The 13,595-nt window shown below is 44.2% G+C and overlaps 1 protein-coding gene across 1 annotated transcript in view; it reads right to left on the bottom strand.

Annotated features, from left to right (window-relative positions):
* Positions 1-13,595, bottom strand: part of UGGT2 (UDP-glucose glycoprotein glucosyltransferase 2) — a 128,100-nt gene that overhangs the window by 11,916 nt on the left and 102,589 nt on the right. The window contains exons 28-32 of the mRNA XM_056109679.1: positions 12,654-12,812; positions 11,086-11,171; positions 9,505-9,589; positions 4,038-4,123; positions 272-370 (exon numbers count right to left, since the gene is read on the bottom strand). Coding sequence (XP_055965654.1) covers positions 272-370; positions 4,038-4,123; positions 9,505-9,589; positions 11,086-11,171; positions 12,654-12,812 — 515 coding nt within the window. The remainder of the gene's footprint in view (positions 1-271; positions 371-4,037; positions 4,124-9,504; positions 9,590-11,085; positions 11,172-12,653; positions 12,813-13,595) is intronic.

Raw genomic sequence — 13,595 nt, 5'->3', positions numbered from 1 at the left:
AAATCAAGCAATGAACATAACAAATCAAACAATGAATATAATTATAAGAAAGTATACAGAGTAGTATATGCTTTGCTACTGCTTTAATTAAAAGGAGCTTTAAAAATGTGTATTTGCTTGCATCTTTGGCAGATATCAATAATAGCAGTTCCCTGTGGGAAAGAGGATTGAGCACCAAGCAAACAGAGGCCTGTTCCCTACTGCTTTTCATTTCACCTTTCAAAATTCTTTGTGAAGAATGAGTGTTTCCAAGCATACAAAACATACCCACCTTAAAAACCGTTCATATAAATGTCCAGAAGCAACTGAAAAAATGTTCAGAACATCTGTTTCCGGTTTTTCTTCTTTTTTGTGCAGCCCTCTTGTGAAACTTTAAAATAAAATTTGAGATGGACAGGCCTTTAATGCACACCTGCACAGTTTTATATGGGGGTAAAATACTAAATGTTCTCATAAAAGCAGGAATGCTTTTCCAGGTGAAAAGCGACTACGTGGCAACTGGGTGTTTATCTTAACCATTATAATAGCATTAAGACACTTCGCAAGTTGAAGTTTTAGGATTGAAAATATATCCTGGGGCTGGAGTGATAGCACAGCGGGTAGGGCGTTTGCCTTGCACGCGGTGACCCAGGTTCGATTCCCAGCATCCCATATGGTTCCCCAAGCACCACTAGGAGTGATTCTTGAGTGCAGAGCCAGGAGGTACCCCTGAGCATTGCTGGGTGTGACCCAAAAAAGAAAAAAAAAGTCTCGACTGCTGCTCTATTCTCTCCAGGTCAGTGGTATTTTCTGCTCCGTGTGAGGTACAAAGCTTGTGCTAGTCACAAACACGAGCTGAGACGTCATCAGGCCAATCATGAGGGGGATGCCAGCTTGTGGACCCCCGGAGCAGAGGCCACTGTCTGGGGTTAGGGAGGACCCCAAGAGCTGCGTGGGGCTCCCCATGGTCAAACACCATGTTAAGGAGCCCTCGCTCAGCACGTCTGTGGACAGATGTGTGGACAGCGTCCACCAAGTGGGCACCAGAGACCAGACCAGACTTGTAAGGTCTGGGCAGCCCCTGAGCAAGAGCCAGCCCAGGGGGTGAACATCATCGGCTGCTTCCTGTCCCGCAGACCCCTCGGGCTCTGGCACCGTTCTCGCCACTATCTGGATCCAGCAGTGGTCTCCAGAAGGCTCTCTCTCAGGTACAAAAGTGACTGGGTACTTTTTTTGGGGGTGGTGCTGGTGCCGGTGGTGATATTTTTAGTGGAGTTTCTTTTCTTCCTGTTTAGAATTCTTAATTTAACATCTCATTTAAAAAATGCGGATACTTAGAATGACTACAATTTGCTAATTTACAGCTCTCATGGGATATATTTGCAAACTAGGAATTATTAGGACAGAAGCATTATTCCGATCTTTTCTTACTATCATTGTCACTGTCCTCCCGTTGTTCATCGATTTGCTTGAGCGGGCCCAGTAACGTCTACATTTTGAGACTTGTTGCTACTGTGTTTGGCATATCGAATACGTCATGGGGAGCTTTCCAGGCTTTGCTGTGCGGGCGGGATACTCTTGGTAGCTTGCCAGACTCTCTGAGAGGGGTGGAGGAATCGAACTCGGGTGGGCCATGTTGGTCGCTTGGAAGGCAAACGCCCTACTCGCTGTGCTATCGCTCCAGCCTTTCTTACTATATAAGCTGTCAAATAAGAACAATGGGTTAATTTAGTGTATGTGTGTGTGTGTGAATGGGGGGGGGGGTGGGGGAATCTATCTCAGGATTAAAATTAGGATTAGAAAAGTGAAAGAAGGGGCCGGAGTGCCAGGACAGTAGTAATTTGTTGCCTTGCGTGCAGTCGAGTTGGGTTCAATCCCTGGCACCCCATATCATTCCAAGTTATCCCTGAGCACAAAGCCAGGAGTAATCCCTGAGCACTGCTGAGTGAGGCCACCAAATAAAAAAGTGAAAGGTACTTAAATACACGGTGGACTCAGTATCCCTTACACTTACCTCTGCTTTTCTACCAAAGCATTTCTTGGCTCCTGAACTCTTTTCAGCTGTGCCTCAGTTTACCTTTAGCCCTCCCTCTCTCTACCTTGAAGCCCACAGACAGCAGTGCTTCTGAAAGGTGCAGGTTCTGGTCCACCCTCCACAAACACACCTGCTCTCCGGGGAAGCGCCAAAGAGAAGGGATGAGGACTTGTCCTCTTGGAAACATGTTTAGGGCACATCTGGGGCAGACCATGTCGCTCCCTCTCCGACAGGAGTCAAGGTAAAAAAAGGAGCCCAAACTGGGCAAAATTCAAAACAGTGTGAGTGTCTGTGATTAGGACCCCAAGAATCTGCTGAGGTTGGAAGTATCTCTTATCCTTGAGCAAAACGCTCCTTCGCACGGGAAGTTCTGCTCTCAAGGATGGAAGCTCCAGGGGCGGGAGTGATAGTACAGTGTGTAGGGTGTTTGCCTTGCATGTAGCAGACCAGAATTCAATCCCCGGCATCCCATATGGGCCCCAAGCTCCACCAGGAGTAATTCCTGAGTGCAGAGCTAGGAGTAACCCCTGACAATTGCTGAATGTGACCCCAAAATAAAAAAAAATGTACGCTCCATGTTCTCTCCCAAGGGCATCCACATCAGACGCCTCTGGGTCCTGTCACCCCCTTAGCCTTTACACACCCAGTGACAGAAACTCAGCAGTTTGGCATGGGGGTGGGGGACACTCCTCCATGGAGTTCAGTGGCACTGATCCACTGATCTGGCTGGAGAGGTGGGCATACGCCCCCAGGTTGCTCCTCCGGAGGCACAGGGATCAATTCCGTTTGGGACAGAGCCAATCGTCGGGCCCTTCAGTCAATCTAGAAACTTCTGTGGGTGCTGAAGTTTGGTTTGGAAACAAGCCCTCCTCCCTATGGAGCAGGCGAACATTTCCCTGTAAAAGCTTCCTGACCCGTCTTCACTGGCGCAAATTGGAGGGGGGCGGGCTGAGTTTCCCTCCCTGCCTCAACAGAGCCCTGGCAGCTGAAGCCTCCAGAACCCAACTGCCACTATGCTCACGGTCACTCTCCATAGGCTCAAATGAGCCTCACCCATGAGGGAACCTGCAGAAAAACCCGGGTATGCGAGACCCATGACCCAATCTCCAAACTTTCTCAGAGTGGGACCGGGCCTCCTCCACTCAGCTCCCCAGATTACCTGTAGCTTGGCAGTCACACCCACAAACTGCCCCTGGCGCCATGTAATCTCATCAATGGCCAGGATCCAGAGACTCAGAAATAAAGCTCCCAGAAGAGAGCAACATAGGCCTCACCCAGAGTAAACCTACTTGTATAATCGTATTCTAAATTTTAGAATTCCTGGAGCAAACGCAGCCACGTGACCGCTCATACTCGACACGTGTCACTGATGCGCCAAGCTTTGAGGGGCATGATTTGTGATTTGGGGTAGAAACATTTGAAATATGGTGGTGGGAAGGTGCAGTGGCAGTGGGATTGGTGTTTGAATATTAAATGTAATGAATTACTGTGAATGACTTTATAAAAATAAAATTAAAAAGCAAAATAAACAAACAAACAAAAACCCTAAAAGCTTCCTGACCATGACAGAGAGTAGAACAAAGATGACCAAGGAGCTTTCAGACAAAGTCCCCTTCCTGCCACGAACTGATTCCCTCCTGAAGCCTCATGTGAGCATGACACTCTTGACAGAACCATTCCTAGACTGATATGGGTTCCGACCTCATGGACAGAGTCATGCTAAACAAGTCAACTTTCTACTCTGTGAGCCTCAGCCAGAATCACTTTTCCTTCTGCTGGCCAAGTACCTGCACTCCACCAACTTTTGAAATCCCGTCCATCCTCCAGGACACAGAGTCACGTATTATCCACAGACTGTCCTGAGGTTCCGCCTCACTGGGCAGGTCTTGCTTCCCCTGAGTGTAAAATCATGCCTCCTTCAACCTCACAGCGCCAGTCTCCTACCTGATTAATCTGACAGTCTACGGAGGGTGGATTGCAACCCCGACCTGGCATGTCGGTGAATAGGCTCAGCAGTAATTACCTTTTAATGGAATCCCACATTCCTTTCTTTTCTTCGTCTTTATCGGCAAGGATATCTTCCTGCATTTTGCCTGGCTTTTTTTCCACCTAGGTAGCATGGTATAAAAATATTCAGAATATTGTAGCTTTTTAAGTGATTACATGGTTAGAAAACTAAAACATGGCAGATGTCCTGACCCCGTGCCAGGCTGTCTTCACCTGGGCATCTCGGAGGGGGGCGGGTTGAGTTTCCCTCCCTGCCCCAAGTAGAACCCCAGCAGCCAAGAGCCTCCAGAACCCAACTGCAGTCATGCTCAAGGCTATTCCCCACAGGCTCAAATGAGCTCACCCAAGAGGGAACTGGCAGAAAAACCCAGGAATGCAGGACCCGTGACTGAGATCTCCAGGTTCTCTCAGAGCAAGACTGGGTCTCCTCCCCCCAGCTCTCCAGTTTTCCGGTAGCTTGGCAGTGACATCCACAAACTGCCCCTGGTGCCATGTAATCTCATCAATGGCCAAGACCCAGAGACTATAAACTAAAGCTCCCGGAAGAGAGCGACACAGAACTTCCTGGAGCTTATACTGTAGCCCACTTACTTACCAAAAGTAGCACACATTTGTTTGGTTTTAACATACGTGCTTGTATTCTCTTATATGTGGGATTAAATGGCTCCAGAATGAAATACGACAACCTTCACACACTTCCCTCTTAATGTGGTGGGAAGGTGCTCGGTGGTGGGATTGGTATGTGACTATTATCTGTAATGAACTATTGTGAACTACTTTATGAAAGTAAAATATATAAAAGTCGCAGAAAAAAAAAGAAACTAAAACATGTGGAACGAAGAGCGGTCACTGGGAGTGTTGGCAAATGAAGCCAGGATTTGTCAAAGCATTACAGACATAATTTGGCCACTCCCTGTTCAGCCTCCTGTTTTCCATTCTCTTGGTGATTTCACTCCATTCTGCCAAATAGTGTGTTTCTACTTGGCCTTACTGATTGGTCAGCTTTGACAGTGATGACGAGTGCATGGACATTCAGAGGTCAGGCATTGATTGGTCCTTGAGTGACAGCTGAGTGGCTCACTCATCTCAACTATCCTCAAAGTTGTTGTATTTTCATTATTAGTTCTATTTTTGTAATTTTAAAAAACAAATTTCAAGTTTTGATTCTAATCAAAACTTGATTCGAATCAAAACTTCAACTTCAATTTTCTCTTGAAAAATTGCTTATGAAAATACTAATATTTCTTTTTTCTCTCTGCCTCCTAACTCATATTAGCTAAATCTATAATACTGCAAACAGGCATTTCTATTTAATTATGTCAAAATAACTATCTTTTGTACTGCCATGTCCATCCTAAAGAAATTAAAAGAATGGTGAACAGTACTTATAATGACAATGTAACTTCTAGTCGCTGGAGAGGTTCAAAGTTCACAATAATTGGGTTTTTAAAAATTATTTTTGTTTTGGGGTCACACCCAGTGATGCTCAGGGTTTATTCTTGGCTCTGTACTCAGGGATCACTTCCAGCAATGCTCACGGGATGATATGGGATGCCAGGGATGGAACCCAGGTACGCCTCGTGCAAGGCAAATGCCCTACCCCCTGTACTATCCTTCTGGCCCTAAATGTGTTCTTCACAGTGAAGCCGAGACCACAGCTTCAGTTCTCAGCTGCTCTTGCTAGCTCAACTGGATGGTTTAATTATTGCATTCCAATAACACAGTACTTTTTGTGTGATACTTAATATATTTACTTTTGCTTACTATATGTCATTTTTACTTCAATTTGCTAGTTTGTAATTTGGCTTGTCTGAGAGTCTGTCTTGGAGACATTCTCCTTAGAGCTCCACTGCCTATTTCTCTCTCCACTGCATCAAAGATTAGTGTCACGATTCTACAATGACCCCTCATTCCCTTTCGTGCTTTTCAATATTCAGAGTGCTGGCAAATGAGGACAAGAAAAGGTGTGAAAAGTGAACATTCCAAATCTGGCAAAGTAATATGGCTTCACACTGAGAATTCACGTGGAAAGTTATACTCAGGCTGGGCATATTGCTCAAGTGGTAGCACCCAGGCCTTTCCGGTGTGAGGCCCTGAGTTGAATCCCCAACGCCAACAGGGTCCCCTGAGCACTACTGGGTGCAGCCCTGGTGACCTTTAAGAACCATGGGGTGTAACCACCGGGTGCGAGTACTGCATTACCAGGCCCCAGGGAACCTCTGGAAGCCCTTGCCCCCAAGCAAAGCCCAGATAGGAGCACTCCACAAAGAGTTGTTTTAAAAGAATTTAAGGCTTGAAATCATTTTCCTCCAAACATGAAAGGCTGCGTTTGGCTGTCTGCTAACATTCGTTTTGAAGAGGAAAGTTTGTGGGTCATCCTGCAGCAGTTTCCTGCCTTTTCTCCCTTTGGTTATTAGGATCCTATATCCATTGCTTCCACTCAGCCTAATCTGTGAGGCTTAATTTTGACTGTGAGATCCCACACCATCCCACCATCTACTGTCTGCATTCCTTCTGGAATTATCTTCGACAGACTACGGGACTTCACAGATTCATCCTCTAGATTTATAAAAATCTTTTCTTCTCATCCCTCCCCCTTCCTTGCCTTTTCTGTGGAATTCTGAAAGATGGATGGGGAGGAGATAAAACTCACCACTAAGACAAATTAAGAAAAAAAATACAAAAACCCAAACAACTGAAGGATCCAATAATGGGCAGACCAAATGTAAGAGACCAAAAGGTCAAATCTGAGCCACTGCATGTACAAATGTCAGCTCGGGGAAAGGGAAACCGTTTTTCATTGGTCACAAGTGCTCAAAGATGGAGAAGAATCTTCCACCCGACACAGGCAGGGATAACCCTCTGCTCTCTGCAGGGCAAGGATGGAGCTTCCTGGATGGGCTCCTCCGAGCTTCCTTAGGCTGAGTCAGGCTCTTCAGCAGCTTCTCTGGGCTTTGTGAAGTTCCTCACTGGGTGTGGTAGGAAGCCACCGTGTTCAGGAGAGAGTGTCAGTTATCACTGCAAACAGGAAGCTGAAGGCAAGGGAGGAGAGAGGCCCTCAAGCAGATACCAGCAGGCGCCATCGACAGGGAGGAAGAGTGGAGGCGGTGAGGAATAGGTGTGATATGGGATCCAGGGAAAATACAGTGACAGAACAGCATCAGAGAGAGGCAGTGACCAGCTGCTCTCTATGATATCATTCTTCGGGAACTGGCCTAAACCTGCTGAATTTTTATCAGTGTTTTCTACATGTTGAAAAATGCTCATTTTTGGGTCACTGGGTGCTGTGTTCTACCTCTGCCTATTAGGTCATGATTTATTACCACAATTTTCAAGTCTTGTCTCTATTGATTTTCTTGGTTTGCAAGTTGTATCCGGCATCTTTTATCAACTGAGACATGTGTGTTAAAATGTCCCAATATGATAAAGCACTATCATTTTTTCTGTTATCCTATTTCTGAATATATATATAAAACCAACCTTCTTTATCTTTAGTTGTTATTTTGTTATTTGTCTTATTGTCTTATGCTTTAGTAAAAGTATAGCTAGACAAGTTTTGTTCACTAATATGAACCTAGAATACTGTAGCCATGGTTTTATTTTGATCCTCATGCTGAAGCTATTATTTTTCTATAATAGGTATGGTCTCTGCAATAAGATATAGATGGAATTTTTAAAAACTCAGTATGACAACCCCTCTTTTAATTGGTACCTGCAATCTGTTTAAGGGAACTGGGTTAAATGTTTAGCGTTTTGTGACTTCTCTATGTCCCACATTTTTTGCTTAATTTCTTCTCCTTTCTCAGTTCATGTTTACAGATTAAGTTGTTTCATTCCATTTGCTAATTTTGGCATTATATCTCTTTTCTACCGTTTTAGTGGTTATCTCATCAATCAGAAAGTTCACCTTTGCCTTAAGGTCTAAAAATAACCATGACCTTTGTCCTAGATAATGTAAGACTTTTAAGTTAGTGCAAACAACCATTACTTACCTTGACTTAAAGGCTACTCCTCCGTACTTAAAGGTTATTTAAAAAGTCCTCCTAAGACACTGCTGCTAGACCACAACACCCAAAAGGAGAGAGAGAACACAGGGGATTGCCCTGCCACAGAGACGGGGGGATGCGGGGATGGGGGTGGGAGGGATATTATCCATGGTGGTGGAAAATGGGCACTGGTGGAGGGATGGGTATCTGATCATTGTATAACCAAAGCACAAAAAATTGTAAATCTACAACTTTAAAAAAAATAAAATAAAATAAAGGGGGAAAAAAAAAAATTACAAAAAAAAAAAAAAACACATAAAAAAAAAAAAAAAAAAGAAGACACTGCTGCTATTCTACACCGTAAGTGTCCCTGGATTCAGCCACATATTTACAACTTGATACTTACTTTTCCCCTCAAACTCAGAACTTCCATCTGAGATTAATTTTTTGGCCTCAATAACATCATTAAGAATTTTCTAAATTTAGTGTGAATGTGCAGGTAGTAAATCAAGTTTTTGTTTTTACTTGACTGTCAGTTTATTAAAGAAGGGTATAACCCAGGAATCAGTTTGGTTTTTTTTTTAAAGTTGCCTGAAAAATCTGACATTTCCTCGTCAAAGATATCTTCATCTTTTCAGGGTGAAACAGTCTAGGTTGTCACTCCTTTTTTTACATTCAGTGTCTTGGTCATTCTAGTATCTCTGGTCTTCACTGCTCCTACTGAGAAATCAGCTGCCAGAATAATTACAGCTTTTTAAAGGCAACTGTCTGTTTTTCCCTCCCTCTACTCTCAAAGATTTTTCTGTCTGAGATTTCCTGTAGTTTCAGAAAAAAGTCTAAGTGTGGATTTCCTTTTAATTATCTTGCCTGGAAGTTTGGGGGGCTTCTTGAATATGAAAATTGGCTACCAGGACAGATGAATGTTCTCAGGGCAATGGAGCTTGAGGAGAAAGAGAATTTTCTTTCCTCACTGACCTTATTAGGGTTTTGTTTTCCCTTTAAATTTGTCCTGCATCCTTATTATCCCCATTGAGTCACTATTAGCACCAGCACGTTGCTTTTAAAACTTAAAAGAAGTATTCCCTTTAATGCTTTTTGTAGGTGGTGTTGATGAAAAAATTGACCTCTGCTATCACACACAAAAAACTTCTTTCTCACTTCTCACTTTTTTTTTTCTGGTGAGGAAACATCACTTTTGTCTTTTAGGGTGACCTTTCCCATTTGCATTCCTGATCTCCTCTCTAAAGTCGAATTTGTAGCATGATCTGGCTACAGATACATCAGGTCTAGTACGCAAAGTTTAACTAGAAAAATTAATTTTCTTTCTAGTCCCACATTCTTTGCTTTTCCCTTCATGAACTTCATCTTCCTTTCATTGCTGGATTCCAATGTGGTACTTTTAGACAACAGCAATTGTAAAATTACTTGTGACAATGAATGACAGAAAATACACTTAATGGCAAGATCAAAGTCTGCAAAGGTTGTCGCTTCACACACCTGCACTTGCAGTATTTTGCTTTTGAAGCTCCCCAGCACCACCACCACGTTCGCATGGTCTGGCGGAGAGTCAGTTCCTTCGTGCCTAGAAGCGGAAGACATGGAGATGCTGTAATCCAGTCAAGAAAAGGCAGAGCACCATGATGAAGAGCCAACAGAACAGAGCCCCTCTGCAAACGTGTAAGCAGTTCACCTGGGGACATATCCTATTTGCTTCTGTCATTAACTATGGTGCCAAAATACATACTTTCAAAATTATTTCTCTCTAGTTTAAAAAAAATTATCAAAACAACCTAGTAAATTCAGTACTGACAACAAAAAAGAGAGTGTCTCTGCTGTCCCGGGGAAAATTCTTTCATACTTTTTATATTGCAGCAACAGCTAATGGGAGACATTTCTGAAATGAAGGTTTGTAGCAGGAGCGATAGCACAGCGGGTAAGGCGTTTGCCTTACAAGCGGCCAACATGGCCGACCCGAGTTCGATTCCTCCGCCCCTCTCGGAGAGCCCGGCAAGCTACCGAGAGTATTCGATATGCCAGACACAGTAACAACAAAGTCTCCAATGGAGACGTTACTGGGCCCGCTCGAGCAAATCGACCCTCCAACAACCTTTCCGTATTTGCTCATTATCAAAATTTGAGGAACACTGTGCAGCTTCTGAGATGGAAATGCTTATCAGCATGGTAGCACGCATCACTGGATGTTTCTATTTTTTTCCTCACATTATACACTTCATCACCTCATTTTCAAATGTGTATGATAAAAGTGTTATTCAATAAAAATATTTTTGACATCATTCACAATATATTGGGAATATTACTATATAAAATTACAACAAAACTGAATTGTGTCAAACAGCAGAAGGACTCGGGTGCCAGGTTAGTCAATACCTTGAATTTATTCTGATTTATAAGATGGCCCCACAGCCAAAACAAACAAAAAAATGACAGACATTCTCAATGTTCTTAAACACAACCCCTGCTCTATCCTGGACTCTGCCCACCAAGGAGCAAGAAAGTTTTGTGGGGAAAAAACCCAATTCTTAAAAATAACAATGAAAGGCATGTACTTTACAACTGAGCCAAACCCTGGAGAGATAGCACAGCGGGTAGGATGTTTGCCTTGCACAAGGCCGACCCAGGTTCAATTCCCAGCATCCCATATGGTCCCCTGAGCATTGGCAGGAGTGACTCCTGAGTGCAGAGCCAGGAGTAACCCCTGTGCATCGCCAGGTGTGACCCAAAAAAAGCAAAGAAAAAAAAAACAATGAAAACCAACCACAACCCACAGGCAAATTATAACAAATATATCAAACTACGTATCTTTTTTTTTTATAAGATACGTGATTGTGAAAGAATAGAAAAAAGAAATTAACGCTAATGCATGGGAAAAAGACTCTAGAACACAGCCAAGGAGGTAAGTGCTCAGGCATACTTCTGAAATTAAATACAGCAGAGGACAAATGCCACATCTTATAATTCATCTGTATTTTGCGCGATGGCATTTAGAAACATTTCCATTGGTTTTGATAATCTTGGCTACAGATCACAGAAAACTTTCTGACAATCGGGAGAGCTCACCCAACTACTTGATAAATCTCTTCCGACTTCCCTTCACGCAGTTTCAGTATCCATGCACCGGGGTTTGCTTTTAACTGAAAATATCCCTTTAAGAAGAGGAGAAAGATGGCAGTTACGTGACCGGACTGATGGGTCGGGAGAGAGTGACCCACGAAGGCACTCACAGTGGAGCGACTGAGGCACAGACAGGAAGTACAAGCAGTGCTGCTGGACTGCAGTTCTAAGCATTTTAAGAGGTAACACTGGTTTGTCCTTGCTCCTCCCACAAGGGGCTTAGGGTTATTGGGTAACACCCATCACAGTGCTGGAGGCTTCCCCAATTCCATCCAGTACTCCCAATTCTCTGTGTTTATCTTTAGCTTCTCCTTTGTGCTCTTCCAAATATCCCAAATCAGACCCTACAACCTGCAGGTCAAATTTTCTGAGCGCTCTGGATTTTGTATATGTAAGTGGAATATTGCTTTTCTCTTTCCCTTATGTCCTTTGCTTTGTTTACTTTAGAGCAATGTCCTTTCTGTATGAACAGAGGAAGACAGTTAATGCTGTTTTTTTTTTTTTTTAACTTGGGAGTTAACTGATTCTGAATAATATTTACTTCTGGGCATCCAACATATTACTTAAGCCTCAGTTGCCCTGAGTCCCTACCACTCCAAAAGGGAGGTCCTGGCGAGGGACTTGGATAGACCCTGGGCAAGCTGTAAGCTATGCTGGCATGGAAAAAGAACAAGCTAATTGCCATAAGAAGTATAATAAGAGCATGGTCATGGAACAAACTCTGTCATGACACAAAAAGAAGTAACTGAATAAGGATCCTGATGGGGTTAGGAAAGACTCACCTGGCCTGAGGACTGTGGTCTGGGACATATAGCGAGATGTCCCCAGGAAGAACCACCCTTTAAACTTACTAGCTCTCTTACCGTGCTCATACAAAATGACTAGAAATATCAGTAAGAAGTAAATTTAATATGGTTGTTTAAATGGATTACTACTAAGGAAAGGAGAAAGCAATATGCCCTTACATGGAATCCCGCCCTGGAGGGATCACCTAGTAATCTGGAGTGCAGAACCCTTAGCTGAGATTTCTGTCCTTAAGTAAATCCCCTAGAAGAACTTCCCCTGGAGGAAGGGCTTTATATCTGTTCTTTGTTATGATAATGTTCAACCGGACCTATGTGTAATTGCTGCCCCTCAACCCTTCATGGTCCCTATATAAGTAACTTTTATATAACTCATGCTCTGATACTTGAATAAATGTGATGCTGTCTTTGTCTTTTGCCATTGGCGGGGTGGGACTAGGGTGGGGGATAGTGGGGGACAGTGAGCAGCACTGAATGTACCAAGGGGACCCTCGGGTCACAGCAAGCAGGCTGGTCACATCCAGAATAGCGACACAGGGTTACTTTGCAATGACCTGGAAGGGCACATACCCGGGTCCGACTGCCTTCTTCCCGTTCTGCTCCCACTGTGTATGGAGAGCAGTTAGTTACAGCAGAGGGAGGATGCAGGCGTCTCCCAGCTGGGAAACCCGGGAGGATTTGGGTCCCCTGAGCCAGCAGGCGGGTACTCACGAGGTTGGCCATCACAATGGTGTCCACCGCAGCAGGGTTCCGCTGTGAGCCCAGCACAAACTGCAGGCCTCGGGGCGGCTGGTCGGTGTCCACGTCGAAGCAGTGTCCCTCCAGGAGCAGATACTCCAGCTCATACTCGGCGCGGACGCTGCTCTCCATCTGTGGGAAGGAAGACCAAGGGGGTTCTCCCATCAGCAGTTCTCAACATAAAAATAAATAAATAAATAAATAAATAGCCAGTGACAAATACCAGCATTTTAACATCAGCCAACTAATCTGAGGGAGTGAGTTCAGTGACTGAATCTCTTCACAATGGAAGAGATTTCTTGCAGATCCAAGCAGAGGAAGGGAGCTGAAAAGTTTCTTTCCTGCCCCCTCTGGTCTGGGCTGCCCCGTCACGGGCAGGGGTGAGGGGGCGCAGGTGGTGCTTTGGAAGCTACATTAATCAAATGGTCTCGGGAAGTCAAGCAGAAGGGGAACCGGCTCAGGAAATCAGTGCCACTGTGCCTCGGGGTGCCTCTGCGGGTCTGACAAGACGTCAACAAATAACAACAACCACCTTTCCTGTAATTAAAAAATAAAATTGACCCGCACTCCAAATAAGATTCTCATTAACTTTGCAAATATGGGAAAGGAATAAAACAAAATCACCTACAGGCCAGGTACACGTATGCACACGGACACTGATCCATCTTTCCCTGGGACCCATTTTATTTTTCCTAAGAAAATGCCACCTATTTTCCCACTGTTTTCTAAAAACTGCAAGGGCATCTTAGTTGGCTAGACGCGGACATGATTTCTAGATGTTCCATGGCTGCTAATGCGAACATACATGTCTCAGGGGGGAGGTTAAGCTCCCCTCCCCTCCACTTCAAGGGACTTAATAGACACACACGCAAGTTAAAGCAAAAGGGAAGGGGAAATCGCAGAGTCTGGCGATTT

Source organism: Sorex fumeus, unplaced genomic scaffold (assembly GCF_029834395.1).
Source record: "Sorex fumeus unplaced genomic scaffold, SorFum_2.1 ptg000008l, whole genome shotgun sequence".
Lineage (NCBI taxonomy): Eukaryota > Metazoa > Chordata > Mammalia > Eulipotyphla > Soricidae > Sorex > Sorex fumeus.
This window is presented reverse-complemented; position numbering and strand designations above follow the sequence as displayed.